Source organism: Myxocyprinus asiaticus, chromosome 31, assembly GCF_019703515.2.
Source record: "Myxocyprinus asiaticus isolate MX2 ecotype Aquarium Trade chromosome 31, UBuf_Myxa_2, whole genome shotgun sequence".
Taxonomy (NCBI): domain Eukaryota; kingdom Metazoa; phylum Chordata; class Actinopteri; order Cypriniformes; family Catostomidae; genus Myxocyprinus; species Myxocyprinus asiaticus.
The window spans coordinates 12384332-12399746 of record NC_059374.1 but is presented as its reverse complement, the minus strand read 5'-3'; the positions used below and the strand labels follow the sequence as shown (position 1 = coordinate 12399746).

The following is a 15415-nucleotide window of genomic DNA, read 5'->3' as shown; positions in this document are numbered from 1 at the left end:
ACATTCTTTTAATAGGAAATTTTAATAGCAGAGGCTACACATATGTTGACATTGACATGCTTTCTTAAAATGTTGTTTGTATATGTGTTCAGCTGTGTGTTTGTGTGGCGGCTGGACTCTCAGATGACCAACTCCATGAGGAAGAGGCTGGCAGAGAGGAAGCAGAGAGCGGGTCTGAGGGTTCAAAGGGCCCCCAGCAAACAGCAAGCTGTAAGGTACTGTCGTTTGAACCCTTGTAAAATCTGTTCTCCTCTTATGTTGCTGTCACACTAGAGGTGTTGATGCAGACTTGGATTCAGTGAGTGGGTTCATTGTTAAGGCAGTCACAGGACACCTACACACAAGAGCTTACACTGCAACTGAATGCTGCGAACCTTCTACGGAAGAAAAATGTAGAGAGAAAAACACAATGTTTTTCATGCAATCAAATGTTGAGAAAATGTACACTTTTTCTGCACCACACTCTGACAAAGGCATCCGTTGAGCATATAGAATTTCACAGGCAGGTCTAGTTGTGCTTTCAGAAAATTCAGTTTACTGTATTCCCACATGATTTCAAACGGACACGGCTCTTTTCCTAATTTTAATTTCTCTTTACATTACATCTTTCTTGTATTTTTTTATATATTGTTTTTACTTGATTTTATCATCATTCTCCACCACACTTCCCCAGACATGCTTTTGCCCCCTGTGTCTTCTGTCTTTATTTTTATGCATGCATATTGCTACGAGTATATTCCAAACATACTTCCGAACCCAGCATCTCTCTCTCTTTTTTTTTTTTTATATTTATGCCTCGATAAAATCAGTACAGAAATATAAATACACTTGGGATGTTGTACATTAAGTAAAACAGGTATATCATAAAATATGATACATAACAAAAAATAATAATATAAAAGAAGACACAGCCTTATGGTCTTTTCTTTATTTAATTATTTTATGTTTGTATTGAATTCAGAGTTTCTTGTGCGTGAGACGAGTAAAAGAGCACAGCAGATGTGTTTGCCAGTTGATTAGTGCCACCAATGTGCTCGATTGTGCCACAGCAGCGACTCTGGGGGGGGGGGGTGGGTGGGGTTGGGGTAATTTGATCAGTCAGTTTTCATTGCAGTCTGAAGAAAACAAAAATCGGACTGCTATCCATAAAAAGAACCTTTGGATTGTCAACGGATGATTTGTGGGACCCGGTATGAATAGCGCCATGCCCGCCCTTACAAAAGTCAGCAATCCATGTCAAATTTGCCACAGATTAGCCACTGATGATTTTCATATGCAAATGAGCTTTGTGGTAAATTTGCGGCAAATTGTCCGTTGTTTCCAAACGTTTGCCGGAGGTACACCACTAATGATGCAAACATTTGCGGTGAATCACAAGCTCATTTGCATGTGAAAATAACAAGCGGTAAACTTTTGTGGCAAGTTTAGGTTTTTTGTAAGGAGGGAATCCATTGTGTGAAAATGACTTGAGTCTATAAGTGTTTAACATGTCTGTGCATTCATGAAGGTTGGTCTTATACTTGTGGGCTGCATCTGTGTTCAGGAGAGAGACGTACATTGCTGTGCCCTGTAGTGTGCTGCCTCACTTGGAGGAAGAGGAGGACATCCTGATACCTGTCGACAATACTGAAGATGTTGGAGAGGACAGCAGAACTCCAGACAGACCCAACTCCACTGATGGTGTGTGGATAGACAGTGTCTGATGCATGTTTTTGAGCAGTTAGGGGTGTAACGGTTTATCGTGGCATGATGCATCGCAGTTCAAAAATGTGACTATGTGCATCATGGAGATGGGGAGGTTTTAAAAAAAAAAGTTTACAATTATTTTAGCGTCTGTTTATTCAATACGCGAAATGTCCTACGCCTACGTAATTCGGGCATACACATGGAAATCGCTTCATTGGACACAAGTAGCTCTAAAATACAGTTGCACATTAGCAGCCACAGGTGTTGTACAATGAGTTCGGCTGAAAGTGAAACCAGGAGCGGGAGAGAGATGCGCCTTTTCAGTGCGAGGGATTGAATGTCCGTTTGAAGCGCAAGAATGATCTGCTCTGATAGCACGAGAGAAAATTAAAGTTTACAGAGGATTAATGAGAGTGCCATATTAATCTACTATATACACCGATCAGCCACAACATTAAAACCACCTGCCTAATATTGTGTAGGTCTCCCTCATGCCAGCAAAACAGACCCGCATCTCAGAATAACATTCTGAGATTATATTCTTCTCCCCACAGTTGTACAGAGCGGTTATCTGAGTTAACGTAGACTTTGTCAGTTCGGACCAGTCTGGCCACTCTCTGTTGACCTCTCTCACCAACAAGGCGTTTCCATCCGCAGAACTGCTGCTCACAATGTTTTTTGTTTTCGGCACCATTTGGAGTAAATTCTAGAGACTGTTGTGTGTGAAAATCCCAGGAGATCAGCAGTTACAGAAATACTCAAACCAGCCCATCTGGCACCAACAATCATCCATGCGATTATCTAATCAGCCAATCATGTGGCAGAAGTGTAGTGCATAAAATCATGCAGATAAGGGTCAGGAGCTTCAGTTAATGTTCACATCAACCATCAGAATGGGGAAAAATGTGATCTCAGTGGTTTGGACCGAGGTATGATTGTTGGTGTATAATGCTGAATATTATGTATAATAATGCTATGGGGGAATATAATCCTAATGTCATGTCTGTTTTTGAAAAGAATATTTAGATGTAATTAGAGAAAATACTATTTTAATTTAAAATATTTTAAATGTTAGTAATCAGTGACAGTGTTTAAGCACTGAGCAGCATATGTATCTAACATGATTCTGTATTTTCAATAATCAGAATCAGAATGAGCTTTATTGGCGAGTGTTCTCATGTACACAAGGAATTTTTTTTGCTGATATGAGAAACAAGTGCACACAGAACATTACAGTGAGACACAATAAATATAACAAGGTAAGAGTACAGATAGACAAAAATAATAGGACATATAACAGAATGGCGTATGTGCAAGTGGTAATGTGTGCATGTTAGGTGTATGTACAGTTATTGAATTAAATATGCGAATATACATATGTACATGAGATATGAATTTACATTATTGCACTATGGGGGAGTCCTGAATACAGTTTAATTGTTCATGTGGAAAATGGCCTGAGGGTAAAAACTGTTCTTGTGCCTGGATGTCCTGGCGCTCAGTGCTCTGTAGCGCCGGCCAGAGGGCAACAGTTCAAAGAGGGAGTGGGCAGGGTGTGTGGGGTCCAGAGTTTCCTCACTCTGGAGACGTGCAGGTCTTGGAGGGTGGGTAGAGGGGCACCAATAATCCTCTCAGCAGTCCTGACTGTCAGTTGTAGTTTCCTTCTGTCTGATTTGATTCCGAGTAGAATTGTGTCAGCAGCTCCTGTGGCAGTAATAATAAGCAGAATTATTAGCTAATAATTCCATTTGGTGTCACCATCACCCTGTTCTAGGCTGTTTTTAGTCCTAGTTCAGCACTGGTCGATTATTTAGCACTTTAAGAGCTGTACTTTTAGCTACATTTTTTTAAGGAAACAAACTGTTTTGCATATGACTATAAAGTAGTAATAATAAAACTTTCAATCTTAACTTTTCTTGATTCAGGCTTAGTTTAAAGAATCGTGAACCGAATCATGAGATGAGTGAACCGTTACACCCCTTCGAGCAGTCTTAAATCGATAATTCGCCCATAAATGAAAATTCTATCATCAATTACTCAACCTCATATCGTTTCAAACTCAAATTACTTTCTTTATTCCATGGAGCACAAAAGATGATTTCAGGCAGAATGACAGCCTCAGTCACTAGAGCGCAACAGTGCCCACCCACTTTTTCAGCCATTTTGGTTCCGGAAGTTTTTTTACCATTTTGATTCCATAACAACCTTCATAAAAATCTGTTCTAAGCCATTAAAAAAAAGAATAAAGTGAATGGTGGCTGATAACAACATAGTGCCTAACATCGCAGTTCCCAAAGTTGAGAACAAGGATAGCAATCTTTGGATGGAAAATGTGTAAACTGGGCCATATTTTCCATTTCAAACATTTTTGGTCAAAGGATATGGAAATATATTTAAAGGTGCACTCAGTAACTTTTTTTTGTTTGTTGTCTTGGACTTACACTGACACCTAGTGGTGTGGATGCTGCATCATTCAAAATCAGTCGTTTTCAGTTACATTCTGTCTACACCGGACGCATGTAGCAAAAGCATATCCTTCCCATTCTAATCAATGATGCTGTCTACACCACAAGCGTTCGCTGCAGCGCGCTGCGTAGAGCTGAAAGTGAACGGATACCCCATTCTTTTGCTGATGCACTGCAGAGCTACTCTAGCCACTTTATTACTCGAGTTCAGAGCTGATTAGTCTGTAGTGTCTGTGCTTCGTTTTAGAATGTTCACTTCAATGCTTTCAGTGTAGACAGCCTCAAGCAGTTGCGTCACGTCATGTTGTGTCAACAGACACGTCAGGTGTAGACGTGGTGATACAGATGCCATTGTAGACGTTATCTATATATTGTCAGCCATGATTAATTTAACCAAAGAGTGAAAGTATCCAATAAAAGGGTGGTAACTGAGATCAAGCGAGTACTATTTGATTGGTCATGTGATGTCAACATGGCATGAGGGGACCCTTTCTATATGGAATAAAGAAGCTTTTATAAGGTTTCGGAGATGAATGGCGTCTTCATCTCATGTGAGTGCACATGATTTTATACATAGATTTCACATTTTTAATTCATAAGGAGTAAAACATTTTTAATGACGGAAAAAAGTACTGAGTGCATCTTTAAGTTGGGTATACAAAAGATCAATATCTAGAATACACCTTGACTTGTTATGCATTGAATTATGTTTTAGCCTCTCTGGATGCTGTGGTGCTCCAAACCAATGGCAAAATGCCTATGTGGGTCCGCAGACTGGTACGTGTCTTTAGTGAATATCATCATACAGTTGACCGTATGTGTATCTGCCAAACCTTCCACATATAATGGATGGATCTACTGGATGTTACAGGGTGGAGGAGGTGAAAATGATGATGGTGGGGGTTTAAGTGGCAGAGCTCAGTACCAGCCGCAGGGACGCTGGGCGGTGCAGTCAGACCCGCTAGCTGTCCGTGCTGTCCTGGAGATGAAGAGCATGCAGCTGCCCCTCTCTCACACCCCCTGCAGAGCCATGGGTGAGGAAGAGTTTGAAGAAGACTCTTGCTTCCACCCGCAGAGTTTGGACAGTCTGCTGGATGAAGACGTTGATGATGATGATCTGGAGGAGAATAAGATTTGTGGTGTAAGTTTTACATAAATGCATGTAGGCCTATATACAATAATACTGTCCTAATCTGAAAGTCTTTATCTGCTTGCTGTAGGTCTCCAGAGATGGGTTTAGCTCTTCGCTCCAAGGAGCAGATTTTCTGCAGCTGCCAGAGGGAGAGGAGAACTTCGGTCCAGAACTCAGCTCACCAGAGAAGACTGGCTACATTTTGTACCCAGCAAACAGTACTGCCCTGTCCACTGGAGAAGGGTAAACATCTTAGAACAACCAAGTGAATATTTGGCTTGGTTCATTTTCCATTTAGGAAATTGGTGCATTTATAAGTGTGAAAACAGCCTTGCAATATTCCTTGAATACTTTGTCTAGTTTACTCAGGGTTCAAAGTCCAGTTTGAACTAGATTAAATATGAAGTCTAAGCCATTTTTTACGGTCTGAAAAGTCCAGTGTTTTTCTTCCTCCAGAGAGTTTGATGTTAAAGCTCTGTGTGAGGAGGCAGCTGGCGACCCTGATGAAGAGGAGCTAAGCCCAGATAGTGGTTGTTCAGCCGAAAGCCAAGCCTCCCATAGCGACCAGCCTCATGACCGTGAGTTACATTACACACGGAGTTTGAGGTGCTATAGTCAGAAGTATGAAAGTAAGAAATATTTTAAGGTAGTATAACATGCCAGAAGTGCCTTATACCTAGAAGAGTTGGAGTTGTTTTAAAAGTCCACCTTTTGGTTTATGGTTGTTTCTGTAGAGGACACGGACTCCCTGAGTCAGGTGAGTTCGACAGGAAGCTCAGGAGTTGAAGAGGAAGAGGATGAAGAAGAATCTGGAACTCTGCTTCGCCAACACTTTGATACTCTGGGTGTGGCCAGTAATGGTATAAGATGTTTGTAATTTCATCACTTACTGGTCCGAGATATTATACTATGTTGTAAAGGAATATTTCACCCAAAAATGAAAATTGTCGCCAGGACTAAAATGTGATCTTTGGGGGTGCATTTTGATCTTTAGGGTGGGCAAGTGGTTGTACCCCCAGTAGGGGGGTGTCAGAGGTTTCTGGTGGGGGCACAAGGAAAATCCAGTGGGGCACCTCCTAGCTCCCCCTTTAGACCTGGCCATGATTGCCATTTATTTGCTCACTCATGTTTTCAGGGTCTAGGGCTGCTACAGAGACAGGGGTGATTTTCTTATGACACTTATTTCAATGATATCTACCATGTTTTTTCTTGGGGGGGGGGGTCTTTGGTGGTTGACATATACTTTGAGCTTGTGACGGTCATTTATTGCATAATTAGAATTAGTCAATATATAACAAAATTACTTAATTTAATTTCATGTTTCCATTGGATACGAGTTATTATACTGTATTATGTATTATATTATCTAAGCGTCAGGACCCTTTTGAATTCGACACTGAACTGTGAAATCAAACTAAACATAATTTAATTTAACACCTATTTCTATAGTACAAGTTATAATATTCCGACTGTACCCATGAGTAGACCACTTAAGTAAGTGAAAATGTTTTTTTCCTCCATAGCAGATATTGTTATCCTTTCATCAGTTGAGTGTGTACCTCCTGGAAATGTATATATGCCAATTTTAGCCACAGGAAGTGGGGAAAATCATTAGTGAAGTTTCAAAAAGTGAAACAAACAAATAAAACTGCATTACTTCAATTACTGCATTAATTACGGAAACTGCATTAATTGTGTTAATTTTTTTTACGTGTCAACTATTTATCAGAAATGAACTGTAGTAAATTCTACAGTTAAATTTCCCAGCCTTAATATATACTATATACTATTTATGAAAAAATAGTAACACATTTTGAATCTTTAACTACAACTGCCACAATCTATTTCATATTTTTAAAATACCACAGTTACTGTTACTACTGTAAAATCGTGATACATTTAGTTAGGGTGATGAGGTGCAATTTGAAAAATCTTTATTTTGGCGTACTTTTGGTACAGTATTGTCTCTCTTTCATGGCTCTTTATAATGTCTGGGCTGTTTGAAAGGTTTGACTTCCTCTATAGTGCTTTTAAAATAGAAATTTCTCCATATAATTCAAATGGGTCGCATACGTTTTGTGTTCTGCATCGCAATATCGAGTGAGCCTGGTTGACGTGCATGCTCAAGATTTACAGTAGGTTAGAGCAAAGCAGATAATTTGCGAGAGTGGTTCTTTGATTCCCCGTGCCATGCAAATGTGCATTTCATTTGAGAAGCATATTTAGTGTGTATAAAGTGCCGAATGCAATATATAATTAAATTTGCTTCGGCATTGGCCGAAAATTTTCCAGTGGAGAATAAACCATGTTTACCAAGCAGTAGGGATATTTTTTGTGTGTTATTCTGAAATCGGCTGAACAGAGCACAACGCAATAGCAGTTTAACTTTTCAACATGATGCTGTCTTAAAATCTTGGTGCGAGATGAGTTGTAATGGTCAAAGACCAGTAGCCTTTGCATGTTTGCATTTTTTAAAAATGTGAAAATATTGCAGTCGAATTAAGAATGCGCCCTGTGTGAAAGGCCCTTAAAGAGCACTGTTACAGAGAACTGCCTATGTCCAGGGGCTTTTATAATAATAATTACACACAAATAATTACACGCAATGGGCCTCATTCATGAAAATTTCGTAAATATTCAAAAGAATTGGGAGTAATTTCCGCGTAAAATGGAGATTCCCATAAACTTTCCACACGATTCACGACGCTTCGTATTCCCCAGATTTGTTAGTACAACATGTGTATGTAAGTGAATTCCAAACATTCGGAAATAGAACGCGCGTACATGTTCATTCACGATTATTATAATCCACGCCCATGAAAAAGCCATATAAGGAAGGCGTCAGACTTGCAAGTAAATGAGAATAGGAAACACTCGCATCTAAAAAGAAAGAGAGGAACTTACAGTCATTTGCTGTCATCAGAGGTTCTTTTGTGAATTACTCCAAGAGGTCAATAAAAATAGTTTGACATGAAGCTTTAGTGTAAAAAATGTTCAGTTCATACCGACAGATCACAGGAGGATGTCCACCTTCTCTGGTTCAGTTGAGCGCATCGCCAGAGTCATTGGAGAAACTTCTTGAATAAATCTAAGACAGAACAGTGATATACTTCCCTCACAACAGTAACAATCTTCAAAGAAATTAATAGAATACCTGAAGGTCTTTGACCGAAATGTTGTAAGATATTACAGATTTAATACAGCATGCAGGCTTTTTTTTCTCCGTTGATTTGTTTATGCACCTGCCCACGATATGTTCATTTGAGGTTTTACCACTGACCACATCAACTGAACGCGATTTACCGATGCCTATACTAAATTATGAAATCTAATAAAACAGCATATATAAAATAAAAAGTCCAGCCAGTCACGTTAGAGGTCATTATTTTTTTCTTTTTCTTTTTTCGAGAAAATCAAACGCAAACCTATATCAAGAACTTCTGCTGGAAGTAAGCAGAGTTGTTTTACACAAAAACGATTTACACAACAATTCTTCCTGCTCGTGTTTCATGAACGAGGCCCATTGGGTCTTATTCACTAATAATTGTGTGGATTTTGCATACTTATATGCACAGGAAAAGTTCTCACAAAATATTTCAGCCAGGGAAAATCTAGTGCTATAGTTTTGACACATAGTATTGTAATGTGACTGTAATCGCTGGCTTTCAAATAAGTTTTCAGATAGGACGCTAGTGGGGTTATCTTAAGTTATTACACTTCTTAAAGATTTTTGGCAAGTTAGGAAGCTTCTGTAATACTCTTTTCCTATCTGTAGTTAAGATTGTTTTGAGGCTTATAGGCTTGAAACAACATGAATAATGATAGAGAATTTTCATTTTTGGGTGAAATATTGCTTTAAGGGCTTTAACAAATGTCATTATGCTTAGGATATGAGTATTATCCTTAAATATGTTATAGGGCTTTTAGTATATGATTGCAGCTACTAACACGGTGTTAAAATTGGGAAATCATTGTTACTCATTGTTATTTCATATTAGATTAATCCAATCTTCTTTGTTAACTCTTTTGTAGAAAAGTTCAACACTGACCTCAGCAGTCTGCAGCCCAATACAGAGAGTAACTTCCTCAATCCACGTCTCAGTATCTCCACACGTTTCCTCTCGCGCTTTCAGAGCCGTTTCCGGTGAGTCAACATCAGTGTCTGTCCCATACAGGCTGATGAAATATGTTTTGATAGATTTCTGTTTGCCTGACATCTCCTAAGCTCCTTCTTTGCCTTTGTGAAATCTAAAGAAAAGGAATGATTGCTGTGTAATGAAGTACTGAAGTAAGATGTAGTGTAGACTAAATTGTGATTACATTTGTATCTGCTGTTTCAGCACTACAGGGACTGGTAGCAGTGTTTGCCGGCCTGCAGCCTGCCTACCCAGTATACCAGATGAGTCCAGTGATAACAGTCAAATGCTGGACAGCAGGATGGTATGATGCATACAATGTATACAGTGGCAAGAAAAAGTATGTGAACCCATTGAAATTAGCTGGTTTTCTTCATTAATAGGTCATAAAATGTGATCTAATTTTCATCGGTCACAAATATAGACAAACAATGCGCTTAAGCTACACACAAACATAAACATTCACAGTGCTGTGGAAAAAGAAAGCAAACTCTTGGATTTAATAACTGGTCGATCCTCTTTTGGCAGCAATAACCTCAATCAAGCGTTTCTGGTGGCTGCGACTTAGACCTACACAATGTTCAGAAGGAATTTTGGACCATTTTTCTTTACAGAAATGCTTCAGCTCAGCCATATTCTTAGGATGTCTGGTGTGAACGGCCCTCTTAAAGTCATTCCATAGCATCTCTGTTGGGTTAAGGTCTGGGCTTTGAATGGGCCACTCCAAAAGGTGGATTTTCTTTTTTTGAAGCCATTCTGTGGAATTACTCAGATGTTTAGGGCCATTGTCCTGCTGCATCACTTCCACTGATCTTCAGCTGGCACCAAGCCACCCTGACATTGTCCTCTAAGACCTTTTTTACCTCATTGAGCATTCTGTTGTGTGCCCTTTGAGCCATCTTGGCTGGATGGCCACTTCTAGGGAAAGTAGCCACAGTACTAAATCGTCTCCATTTTTAGACAATTTGTCAAACTGTGGACAGATGAATATCTAAGCACTTTGAGATAAATTTGTAACCCTTTCCAGCTTTATGCAAAGCAACAATTCTTGATCGTAGGTCTTCTGAGATCTCTATTTTGCGAGGCATGGTCCACATCAGCAGATGGTTCTTGTGAATAGCAAACTCAATGTTTGAGTGCTTTTTATAAGTCAAAGTAGCTCAAAACCACACCTCCAATCTAGTTTCATTAATTGGATGCCAGGTTTGCCAACTATTGAGTCTAATTAGCTTTCGTTGACATCATTAGCCTAGGGGTATGTATTAAATATGTACAAGAATGCAATAATTTCTGTGTTACTAGTTAAAACAGATTGTGTTTGTTCATTATTGTAACTCGGATGAAGATCAAACCAGATTTTAAATGTGCAATATGTAACATTGTGCATGTAATATTCGCCTTTTTTTTACCAATGTGTGAACGGCTTGTAACGCAACTTAAAAGCCCTTCCCAGACTTCCTAGGTTGCCTATTAAAGCCTGTAGACTGATTTTCATGCGAAGGGAGCAGGTCGCTTTTGCCAGGAAAATCCAAAGGATGTGACGTTTTTGCGCGCTCCCGAGAGCCTTGCCTCAGACAGTAGCTTCTCTTCCGCTATTCAACAGCGTCAACAGACAGTCTGCAACACTAGGTAACGTTATCTTAGAGATGGAATCCAGCAAACGGTCGGCTCCCAGCACAACACCGACTCCTACACAAACTCAGAGTAAGCCAAAAAAAAAAAAAAAAAAAAAAACATTTATCTGCTGAATCCCGTCTGGCTAAGCGGGAACGTGATCGTGGTCGAGCGAAAACTAGAGTGAACATCAGCAGGGCATTTGATTCCTGGAGGGACCTTCGTTCGGTTTTGGGGATCAAAACCGGTTTTGGGGATCAAAAGCGACCCTGAATTGGCGTTCTTCTTATTGGACAGGTAAACTTACAAAACTGCAAAGCATGTGAAATATAGTGTCATAAGGACTGATCTGTGTAATTTTAGCTAACTTGATCTTGCCTGCTAACGCTGACGAATTGCAAGCTACCTTGCTTCGTAACTTTCAAATAATTTCAACGATCTTCTCTTTATACTAAAAGTCAGGTTAATGTCAATGTTAATCTGTAATTATTCAGCAAGGTAAACTACAATAATACATGAAATGAATGCTAGTTAATGTTCAAGATAATGCAAAAAGCTCCATTCATTAGTGTAACGTAACTTGGTTATACAGAAAATATATTCATTCTATTATTAAAAAACAATAGCGCATCGATTATATCAAAATGACAGCTGTGATGGAATCACATCAATACTGAATTGTGTCAACATATTTATAATGTACAGTCTATTTTATAAACAGCTACTGTCATTATCCACCAAATTTAGGTAACAGCTGTTGATAAAGCTGGCTAGCTAACTAACGCCGACATAGGCTATTGTATAAATGCAGTCAATGTATCATGCAAAGAAAAGTGATTACTTCAAAGTACAGTCTGGCATAGTCAGACCTATATCCACACTTTGTTTTAGCCCTGTTCCAGCACTGGAGATTCAAATATAATATGCAGTCTCAAAGTTTGTAGTAAAACAATCATAACTGTGTAATTTTAATTATGCTACCTCATCTGTCAACATGATGCCGGTGAATCACGTTCAGCCTCTTTGTACGCTACGTCATTGTTTTGGTCGATGCTCGCTCGCGTCCCTGTGGAGTGTGTGAACGAGCAACAGGCAGCTTACTGCAGTTCACTTAATGGCCACAAGTGTCATTAATAACAAGGGTTTCTGAGTCTTACATACTGCACCTTTAAGACAGATTTATACATAAAAGAACATAATTCCAAAGGATTCACGTACTTTTTTGGCACTTTAATAACCATGAAAGATGTTTTATTTATTTATTTTCAGTTTCGTAGAATGGTTTTACTTGTTTGCTCAACTGTGAATCACATTTGCCCAAATTCCACTATCGTATGAGTCCCAACACATTCTTTCTGAGAGTGTGTGGTCTCATAACTCTGTCATCTATTCTTAACTAGGTTTAGGAACTGTGACATGCATAACACTCATTCTGAATTCTAAGAATAAGAGCCAAATGGCATCATTCTTATGATTTTGACATACTGTAGACTAAAATTTTGCTCTCAACACTTTTTGTTTTTTACTCTAAACTATACATACAGCCCTAGATACATTTAAGGAATCAAATAAGGTAAATTTTTATTTTATTGTTGACTAAGACTTCAATTATTTCTCCTATCTTCTTGCTTATCAGGATAAATCCAAGCTTCTTCCAGATAACAGCAGCACAAATGGGAGCATTAAGGAGGAGAGCGAGAAGAGTGGTAGGTGCAGTTATTTATTTTGTCCCCCAAACATTTTGTTTTTATTTATTTTTTATTTTTTTTATGGCTCACAGCCTATTTTTCTCATATTTTCTAGCTGGAAGATGGACAATATTGTCATGTTTTTATTAAACATGTACTTACTACAACTGTATAATGCTAAACTTGACAATAATGTAGCCATAACGACAGCACAATTTTATTTATTTATTTATTTTTTATTTAGTGATTTTCAGGTAGTAGTAGTAGACTGGAAATCTTTTTAGTCGTTTCATATATAACTTGCTGAAATCTCGTCCTCCAGTTAACAAGAAACGTTCCTCATTGTCTGGTCGGAAATCTTGCCGCAGCTTAACTATGTTACGCTGGAAAAACGCTTTGGGAGGTCTGTGAGAGTTTGTTGGGTGGGTTTTACTGTCTGGGGTCACACAGCCACCAAGTCAAAGTGATTTCACATTTTTCACTTGGATTCTCTGTGTTCTCATACCTGTTTAACTCTCTATTTTACTCTGTAAACCTAGCAGTTTCTCTTTCTGGGCTGTCCTTTGCAGTTGAGGCCAAATTAAATCAATGTGTAATTTTTTTTTCTTGTATTAGAGGAATGTTCAGAGTTCAGTACAAGCCCTGTCAACAGCATTTGTGGCTTAATGTCGATGACCACCAGAAATCATTTTGATTTTATTTTAAAGGAATATTCTAGGTTCAGTGCAATTTAAGCTCAATCGACAGCATTTGTGGCATAATGTTGTTGACTTATCCCTCCTTTTGTAGATCAAAAATCGAAGTTACAGTGAGGCACTTACAATGGAAGTGAATGGGGCCAATCCATAAACATTAGTGATTAAATCGCTTGCTAACCTTTTCTGTGTAAAGTTATTTCCAATTTTACAACTTTGTTACCATGACGACATAACGTAGAACATAAGTTTGCCGCAAAAACAACGATTTGAACAACTTTAAAGTGCTTTTATAATGTTGTAAGCTTCACATTTCTGCCTTTTTAAGCCCTCCATAAATTTGCCCCAATTCACTCCCATTGCAAGTGCCCAAGAAAAGGAGAAATGAGTCGAAATTCATTTTTGTGGTAATCAACATTATGCCACAAGTGCTGATTAGGGGCTGAACAACAATCATTATCATTTCCTCCTCAAAAAGGACAGTTTTAACAACTTTACAGCTCAAATAATGAACATATTTCTTCGGAGTAATTACTTGAAGTGCTTTAACAAAAATACAAGCTTTATATTTCTGCTTTTAAAGCCTCTGGAATGCTGGCCCAGTTTACTTCCAATGTTAGTGCGTTATTGTAACATCAATTTTCTGTGGTAATCCGCATTTATACCACCAATGCTGTTGACAGAGCTTAAAGGGATGGTTGACAGAAGTAAAAATTGTCATTTATTCACTCTCATTTTAAAACTCATTTAACTGACTTTCTTTCATGGGACACATAAGTAGATGTTAGCCATCATCTCCTTTTGTGTTCCAAGAAAGAAAGTCAAATGTGTTTGGAATTTTTTTTTTTTTTGGTGTGGACTATCCCTTTAACCTCTATTTAACTCATAAAATTCCTTTTGAAGCTTATGCTATGTTTGTTATTTTCAGAAATCACAAACAAGACGCTTCAGTCTAAAGCCCATAATGCTGTCAGCACTACAAGCACTCTCACCACCAAATCAGCCAGCAACTCAAGTGACTCATCTGTTGGACGTTCCCGCCAAAGCTACATGGGTCCTACTGCCAGCTCACGTGCCAAGTTGTCACGAAGCAACTCTATTGACAATTTGAATGTGTGCGCACCGGAGGAGACCCTTCTTGTGAAAGAGATTCATCAAAATGCCCCAGTCTCGTCTCTGGATCCTAGTGTAGAATCATGTAAAGAGAACATGCCCCCTGCTTCATCTACAGTTCTTTCTTTGGGACAGCCCCATCCAATCCAAGCTCTCTCCTTTCCTGCCCTGAGTAACCACAGCGCCAGGGCAGCCCTTCGATTAGACCTTGTTGGCCCAGATCGTGCCAGCCTATCACCTGCGTCACTCAAGAGTCACCTTAGAAAAATTGAACATGCCAAGTCGCCCAGTCGTCAGGCCATGGTGACGCCCACAGAAATGCGATCACTGGGTAAAGAGTGTCGGAAGCAGATCAGTACTATTGAGCAGAGTTTGACTCCTAAGACTACAAGCAGATTCTCTTCAGGGTGTGAAATGTTTGCCGGGAACCCAGCGGTGTCAGAAACCAGTCATACCACAGAAGGCAACCAGTTTTCAGGGCTGTGTGAAATTGCACCATCCTTGAGTCAGACTGCAATGACCAACTCTGTAACTCTGGACAGAGAGAAATCTACAGAAACGGACTCCACACAAGAGGATACAGGTACTGTGTATCCTGTGCAGTAAAATGCATTTTAAATAGCAGTGATTTCATTAGGGTTGTCAATAGGGCTGAGAAACTAAATTCAAAGTTTTCACTTAAATATTACAAAAACATTATTTCCGTTAAGGGAAAAATGTTTCAAGGCACCAGTGATCACCAGTTTTTTAAATGAACATTGTCTTTTAAGTCCACAAGAGTGTGCAACGAATAAATATAACCTAAACAGCACTGTGCTATATGGTTTATTGCAAAGAAGCTACTCAAGTTTCAAAATACTAGCGGTACCACAGTGTTTTTCATTCA

The 15415-nt window shown here is 39.0% G+C and overlaps 1 protein-coding gene across 2 annotated transcripts in view; it reads left to right on the top strand.

Moving 5' to 3' along the window:
* Nucleotides 1–15415, top strand: part of LOC127421986 (mitogen-activated protein kinase-binding protein 1-like) — a 48025-nt gene that overhangs the window by 29420 nt on the left and 3190 nt on the right. Inside the window, exons 19-29 of one of the 2 annotated variants that reach the window (XM_051665276.1) lie at nucleotides 93–215; nucleotides 1544–1680; nucleotides 4867–4928; nucleotides 5023–5292; nucleotides 5372–5526; nucleotides 5740–5861; nucleotides 6018–6143; nucleotides 9316–9427; nucleotides 9624–9723; nucleotides 12670–12739; nucleotides 14345–15112. In XM_051665276.1, the coding sequence (XP_051521236.1) occupies nucleotides 93–215; nucleotides 1544–1680; nucleotides 4867–4928; nucleotides 5023–5292; nucleotides 5372–5526; nucleotides 5740–5861; nucleotides 6018–6143; nucleotides 9316–9427; nucleotides 9624–9723; nucleotides 12670–12739; nucleotides 14345–15112 (2045 nt within the window). Of the gene's footprint in view, nucleotides 1–92; nucleotides 216–1543; nucleotides 1681–4866; nucleotides 4929–5022; nucleotides 5293–5371; nucleotides 5527–5739; nucleotides 5913–6017; nucleotides 6144–9315; nucleotides 9428–9623; nucleotides 9724–12669; nucleotides 12740–14344; nucleotides 15113–15415 lie in introns of both variants that reach the window. The other variant, XM_051665275.1, reaches the window with a different exon arrangement.